The sequence below is a fragment of the Kogia breviceps genome, chromosome 8, assembly GCF_026419965.1.
Source record: "Kogia breviceps isolate mKogBre1 chromosome 8, mKogBre1 haplotype 1, whole genome shotgun sequence".
Lineage (NCBI taxonomy): Eukaryota > Metazoa > Chordata > Mammalia > Artiodactyla > Physeteridae > Kogia > Kogia breviceps.
This window is the reverse complement of record NC_081317.1, coordinates 104,272,818-104,280,564: the sequence shown is the minus strand read 5'-3', so window position 1 is coordinate 104,280,564 and position 7,747 is coordinate 104,272,818. Positions and strand designations below refer to the sequence as shown.

Sequence of the window (7,747 nt, the reverse complement as noted above, 5' to 3'; positions counted from 1 at the left end):
TTTTCATCAATTGCCCCAATAACGTCCAGTACAGAATCCAGCCTGGGGTCAGGTACTGCACTTACCTGTCATGTCTCTTTGACAGCCTTAGGTTTAGTAGATCCAGCTTTGCTACCATTGTCTCCTTGTCAACGGACACCCAGAATTCTCATCTGTAAAGTGGGATGCTGGTAATTGCCCCACCTATTTCTTTGTGAGTAAAGGCACTTTAACGATCTCTAGGAGCTAAATGGAGTATTTCTCTTCTGCATCATGATTTCCCAGAAGCAGCTAAACATATTGTGGGTTGGGGCAGAAGAGACCCGCTTTGGTTTTCTCTACCAGCCTGGGGAAACGACGTAGGGAGGAGGGAGGCGAGCCAGGACCGTGGAGAAGAAGGAACTTCGGAAGAAATCCTCTATGAAAGACACGACCCAGACTGTGCGAGGGACTCCCCTTTTCCCTCACCTGGAGCGGCGGGCGGCCAATCAGCCGCGCGGTTCGGGCGAGCGGCCAATGGGAAGGCGGCGCGGCGCGCCCCTAAGGCTATAAGTTCCCGGGGCCGCGGAAAGTGAAAGTGGTGCCGGAGCGGCGAGCTCAGCCCGGGCGCAGCCGCAGGGGCCTGAGCCTGGGCGCCTGGAGCCGAACCTCGGGGATGCTTCGGACTCCCGAGCCGCGGCCCGGGGAGGCGGGGGCAGCTAGCTGCAGCCCCGGGGCCGCGCCGCCCACCCAGTCCAAGCCGCTCACCTCCTTCCTCATCCAGGACATCCTGCGGGAAGGCGCTGATCGGCGCAGAGGTCACGCGGACAGCCCGCAGCCCCCGCCGCAGCCCTCGCGCCAGCCTGACCGGAGGCGAGACCCTGAGCCGGAGCCCGAGGGAGGAAGAGGAGGCGCCGGGGCGCCGGAGGACCAGCGGAGAACCCGGCCCCGCGCTGTGCGCGGGGAGGCCGAGCAGCCGGTGGAGACCGAGCCAGGTATGCCGGCGAGGCTGGGGAGGCCGGGCTGGGCCGGGGTGGGTCCTCCCGGAAGGGCGGGCCGGTTCGCTGGCCGAACGGGCGTGAGGGCGGGTGCTAGGTGGACCTCCGGGGCTCCGGCTGCAGGGATGCGGGGCCCCGCGGCGACGGGAGAAGGGACCTCACGGCCTCCGCCACGGCCGCGCCTCGGAGATTAACCATGACCCCAGCGTCAGGGCGGCGCAGGATTTAGACATGGGCTTGACTCGCCCGGCAAGGTGCTCTGCGCAGCGGGTTCTCCGCGCCCCGGGGACAAAAGGCGAGCGCGCACGAAGCGCCCACCGTGGTCCAGTGTCCCAGAAGGAAACCCCAACATCGCTCCCAGCCACAGTGCGACCCTTGATCGGCGCCAGCCCCATATTACTTCTGGGCAGTTACGACAATTAACATATAACGAGTTGTTGATAATAGCGTATTAATATTAATAAATCAGGGTTTGACCAGCAAAGAGGCCCTTCGCGTCCCAGTCCCAAGGGCAATAAAACAGTAAGTCTAGGAGCCCCTCTGGTCTTCAGGAGTTATAACGTCGGAACGCTTAGAGTAGACTAACTTTCTTTCCCATCAGTTTTTTTTTTTTTTTAACTGAGGTAAAATTGGTACATAAGATTGTACAACACAATAATTTGATCTTTGTACACACTACAAAGTGATCACCACGATAAGTCTAGGTACCAGCCGTCACCATACAATAGACACCCTTCTTATGAGGCATCCTAACGGCTGGTTGAGGGAAAAAAAGGGGGGGATTAAAGCCAGAGAACGAACTTTCCTGCCTCACAAGCCCTCCCTTGCCACCCGGATGTTAACACCGGGTGCCTTTGGGGCCCGCTTTACGGGGTATCTTATTTCTCAGAGTTTTTCCTGCCTCCCCGCTCCCACTTTTCCTCAAGACATATGCAGAATCCCTATTTCATTCTACTGGATGATATGGCAGGAAGTTCTAGCACTAACTGCTCCTACTTTGGAGACTTGATGACTAGTAGGAAACTAACACATAATCTACATATGCACTCACTCCCCACTCAGAGAGTTCCTTAGTCCTGTGAAAAAAGTGCAATGTATCAAAACCGACAGTGGGCTGTTTGTTCATTCACCAGAAGAGATAAGGGTGGATTGAATTCTGTACTCTTCCGTGCTAACATGTAACGTTTTCCTTCCCATCCCTGCTTCTCCCCTCTCTGTCTCCAGATAGGCACTTTGAGACTTATCTGTTGGACTGTGAAAACACTCGGGACGCCTTACCGAGCCTGCCTCCAGCCCCCAAGCAGCCACAGAAGCGCTCCCGGGCCGCCTTCTCGCACACTCAGGTCATTGAGTTGGAGAGGAAGTTCAGTCACCAGAAGTATCTGTCAGCTCCCGAAAGGGCTCACCTGGCCAGGAACCTCAAACTCACGGAAACCCAAGTGAAAATATGGTTCCAGAACAGACGCTATAAGACCAAGCGGAAGCAGCTCACCTCAGACCTGGGGGACCTGGAGAAGCATCCTTCCTTGCCAGCTCTGAAAGAGGAGGGCTTCTCGCGGGGCTCCCTCATCTCCATGCATAACACCTACCCTTACTACCCCTACCTTTACTGCCTGGCAGGCTGGAGCCCGGCTTTCTGATCACGCCTCCGACAACCACGAGGGATCAAGAACTGCCTTCCCCAGGTGGCCCCTCTGGAAGGCAAAAGGGCCCGGGGTCAGGGAGGACTGAACAGCAAGAGGCACGAGACCAAAACTGTTGGAGGTTTGCATGGAAATCTCAGCTTCTTCACCGGTGGGCCAATGAACGATCTGGGACAGGGAATGATTTAATACCCCAATAGTTCCCCCAACACAGAACGTAGGTCATTTTTGCTTTTAGAGACCTGCTTGAAGTAGAGAGGGATAAAGCCAAGTGCTCTCTCTAGCACTTTGGGTGATTTTGTAGGAGGTGTCCACATCACTTCTGAGGATTCTGTTTCCTCCAACGCCTCCATTTTGTGTAACTGAGCATCCACTCTGAAAGAGCACACCCAAAGGGGGAGGGGGCCGGGGAAGGACGGCTAATAAGAGGATGTCACCTACTGAATCACACTGAAGGTCAAAAGCCTCTCGTTGGCCTTGGACTAGGACCAAGGTTTCTCTCCGCCCCTGGAAGAGGGAGGGAAATGGAGAATCCCACAGAGAAGCCTGTCGTGCTCAGCGCAGGTTGGCACGGGATACGGAGATGGGTAGGAAGAGATGAAAATATAAGCTTTTTATTATTCCTTTTAAAATAATACACCGACCTAAGTATTTACAGGGTGGCCCAAGCAGAACAAGAAGCGCTCGTGTGGTCTTAAGACAAGCTGTATAAACAGAACTCTACTGCAGGAGGTGGGCCCAGGCCAGAAGAATCTCTGCGTGTCCAAGACAGTGGTCTAAGGAGGAGTCTCGGCAATGCTGCTGGGGGGCATTGCGTTTGTTTTTTTTTTTTTTTTAAATCAGCAAAAGGTAAAAAAGCCTCTTCTGACCTTTTTGCTCTGGGTCTGAGAATTTAGAATGAGAAGGTTCCTGGAGTTTTCAGGCTGTAATTCATACCACCCCATGACAGATCACATAATTCCTTAAGCTCCTTCCTTTCCCCTTTCTTTTATTTTTCGTTCCTTTTCCACAAGTCACCCACTGAAGTTCTTCTTTTAGTCTGATTGTACCTAACATACACCTTCCTTATTTAGCCTGAGATCTGGTCTTTTTTTTTTTTCCTCCAAAGTTTTGTCTCTCCTGGGTTTAAGAAAAGTAAGGGGGGTGGTGGAGCAGAGTCTGAATTGGCTAAAAGACATGCATTTTTTAAAAAAAAACTAGCAATTCTTATGTCTTTCCTTTAAAAATATACAGCATTAAATCCCAAATCCTATTTAAAGACTTGACAGCTCCAGAAGGTCACTGCTGCTTTTATAGGACTTTCTGGTGGCTCTGTTGTTACAGCTCAAAGTCTGAGAACCCTTTGGGATCCCCGCAGGCAGAGGAGGTAAGAGGTATCGAGCTTTCACACTCAAGGAAGAATACAGCACAGAGTGAAGGGTCAGGCACCCGTAGAGCTGTCTAGTGGAAATTGAAGGATCAGGGGTGGAGCGTGGAGAAAAGGGGCCTGGACCTTAGAAAGCCCCATCCCCTTAGCAAGCTGACCGGGCTGATGGCACTTAGCAGGAAGGAGCTAAGAAAAAGGAAACAGTTTTCAAAACACATTATTGCGGCTTCCATCACCAAGCAATGAAACTGTCCAAATGCTTCAGGAACTGTGTTTAGTACTTATTTAAAAAAAAAAAAAAAAAAAAGGGTCCCCCCCAAATGAGTCACCCGGTGACTTCAGAGAGAATGAGAAGAGAGCACAGGAGAAATTTGGCCACCCTTCTATTTTTATCCTATAATCTCAGGTGACCTGGGAGAGGGGGGACATCGGAATGCCAAAAAGCCAGTTGCTAATGAGGTACCCTGAGGCCTAGAAATCTCTTGATCCCACTACTTAATTCTGTTCAATGAGAAACCTTTTAATTTCCTCCTATTAAAAAGGTCCAATTTATTGTTGGTGGCAAAACTGCCAAAGTTGATAGAAAGTTGGCTTGTTTCATCCCATTTTCTACGGTTTGAGCTCCACATTGAAATACTGTCAAATGCCACGTGTTGGCCACACAGAAAGGGGAGCACAGAAGGCAGTGCAGCCTAAATTGCTTTTCTCCCTCTCACACGTTCAGTGCTCACTCTCTGGTCAGTAGCCTTCCTCTCCCTCCCTCTGTGTTGAATTCTTTCAACCCCCAAGCCTTCAAGTATTAAACGTTTTACTGTGATGTATATTGTGTTGCAGAAAGAAAAAAATAAGTCTTTGTTTAGAATTCTTTGGTTTGGTGAATCCATCTTGCTTTTTCCCCATTGGAACTAGTCACTCACCCATATCCAAACTGGTAGAACAACCTTTGAAGAGCTAGTATATCTGTATCTGATAGGTAAACTGGAGGGTACCCCCCCCCACCAGACCACTTCACCCCGACAACCTGTTTCTATCCTGTTTACTAAATTGGTTTGGGTTCTCCACGTGCGTAACAAACTCTGCTCCGATCTGTAACACACAAACCCGTGAGTTGAAGTTTGGTAAAGTACACCGACCAAACTTTATATTTCTATGTATTTTTCTGCAACACCTGAGTATTTTTAAAATAAAGTACTGTGTCATTTTTAGACATATCTGTGTGTGATTTTCTGCTTCCCAAAGACTGAATGCTACCGAGTTTCTGTGTTTCTGATTACTCTGTTCCCCCACTCTTCACCTGCCTCACTAAGCTATGGAGACTGAATAATCAAAAGCAGTAGCTTAGTGGATAGCAGAGGATGGTCATTCTTTTATAAATGCTCTGGCCTCCGTTACTGGTTAATCACATGGAGTGGAAAGAAATGTTTGTGTCATTTTTAAGAATCACCTGCTTTGGCCCAGGGATACCTTTGGTTTAGAGAATGTCAGGTATTTACTTAAATTTCTTGAAGACCCTGAAGGGAACGTGGGGTCCACAGCAACACTTCTTTTAAAATTCCCCTTCCTACACCCAGTAGCCCCTCACACGACGACTGCTCCCTTGGCTCCTGCATCTCCCTGAAAACGTCACCTTCATTCAGGGCACATGGACCTCTGGCAAGCAACACCTTGGAAGTCGAATTACAAGCACTGAAAATAGGTTTAAAATAAAATATATCAATAACACATCCTTCATCCACCTGCAGTTAAACATTCATTAAATCCCACAAGCAGAGTGTCTCATGCACCTGATTACCTGAGAGAATAGACGGTTTTCTTTCCTCCCACCTCCTTCCAGGAAATAGAAGCTTAAAGGGTAAGGTGCTTACTCTAGGTAGAACATGTCATAATTTCAAAGTTTGCTCCAATCCTTTAAGTACATTGTACACACAGGTGGGGCCTCCTTGTTGCATGTTCTCATCATGAGATTTAACTCCTTGCATAAATCTACAGTCATCCTCCCCTCCCTTGGAAGGCTCTCAAATTACAAAAGCTCTTGCAGTAAATTAGCAGATGTGGATTATTTTTTGTAACCATTAAAAGTAATCCAGAAGATTGAACAAAAATCTCCCGTCTCTAAAGAAAGCCCCCTGCCTCCTCTTCCTCGTCACTTTTCCAACTTTCCTTGAATGTCTCTGCTAATCTCATACCTGGCTTCTTCCAGCATCTCTCCTTAGCGAGTCTGTGGGATTCAGAATTCCTTTTCAATCTGTCTCTCAGGTTACTTCGGGTGCAAATTTCTAGAGTCACCCTAGCTTTGTCACTGAAGGTCTCACTGGTCCTCCCCAGGCCTCCTTAGGAAGGCCATAGCTGCCAGAAGGGGAAATAAATGTCAAAGATGTACACCTGATACAAGTTTTCCTTCTAACTACAAAGCAAGTCGTTTTCCCGGGGTGATGTTAATACCCTGTGTCTTAAAGCTGACCTCTGAGGGACCAGTGGCTGTGAAAAGAAAGTCACTTAGCTTGGGTGCCCTGCGAGGGAGAGTTGCACACAGAAGGTTTGTTGAGGTGAGCTCAGGAAATACACCCAAGAGGAAGTGAGGGCAACACGGTTGAGGAGGAGGAGAAGCTGATCCTTAAGGCAGGTGTGTCTGAGTCCTCACCTGACACTTTAAGAAGCCCCAAAGCCGATGTGTCCCAGATGGAGGAAAGGATGGGGACTCGTGTCCCAGCGTCGGCCACCTCCTGAAAGAGGCAGTAACCTTGGATGATGCATTCCTTTCTGGCCACTGAGGGACAAGCTATAAGTCATTGCCGTCAACATTCCCAGCAGCCGTGGGGCTGCGTCTCCCCTGTATGGGGCCTCGGTGGAGCACCACGGAATTCACTATAAGACATCAGACACTGGCCTTGGTCACTCTCAGGGCCTCGGTCACCACCATTCCTTGTAATGAGGAAATCTGAGTCAAGAGGGTCAGACTAGGCTTAGGGTACCGGGTTCTGCACAGAGACACCCAGACTCTGCTCTGCCCACAGCCATCACCAATGTGTCACCAGGGCTTGTTTGTCAAAGCCAAGAGTTATTTACTGCCCAAGAAAAGGGGCAGGAATGATAGTCCTGGAACATGAAGAGCTCCAAGTTTAGCCATGGACTTGGCCTTCGTGCAAACTCTCCCAGACAGACTAGCGCGTCAAAAGTCAGCAAGGGAAGGCAGAACCTCAGTCTCCGTGGTGTGTCCTCCTCTGACCTCTACGAAGGCTCCAGACATATGGCTGGACTTATTTCCCGAACTTGCTCTGGGCCTGATATGGGGTTTAGGAGAGATCTAGGGTGGAAATTTAGGATGGGTCCCCTGTGCAGCCTCTTCTAACTGGACAGTCTCCTCCTGTTTTCAGCCGATCCAGAGACGGGCACAAGCCTCAACAGGGAGGTGAGGGGGCAGAAAGGAAGGGGTGACACCCAGAGGAAAGTCCCATTTTCTCCTTGGAATGACTGAAGGATACTCAAAGATTGTTTTCAAGCCTAGAAAGCCATGGCGGTATGTGGGAGAAAATGCTGAGTTTGCTCTCTGGAAGGTGGAATTCCAGCAGCAGTTTTTAAATAATTTTTTTTAAAAATTAAACTTTATTTCTTTTTTGCCCACACCACGCGGCATGCGGGATCGTAGTTCCCCGACCAGGGATCGAACCCGTGCCCCCTGCGGTGGAAGCGCAGAGTCTTAACCACTGGACCGCCAGGGAAGTCCCTCCAGCAGCATTTGATCTCAAATACCAGGGGGCCCCATAGGCTCCACTGCGTTTGCA

The 7,747-nt window shown here is 49.9% G+C and overlaps 1 protein-coding gene across 1 annotated transcript; it reads left to right on the top strand.

The window, feature by feature from the left end:
• Positions 1–562: 562 nt before the first annotated feature.
• NKX3-1 (NK3 homeobox 1) lies at positions 563–4,251 on the top strand. The gene is made up of 2 exons (XM_059071602.2): positions 563–953; positions 2,181–4,251. The coding sequence occupies exons 1-2, from the start codon at positions 635–637 to the stop codon at positions 2,594–2,596; spliced, it is 735 nt and encodes a 244-aa protein (XP_058927585.1). The 5' UTR covers positions 563–634; the 3' UTR covers positions 2,597–4,251.
• Positions 4,252–7,747: the final 3,496 nt, after the last annotated feature.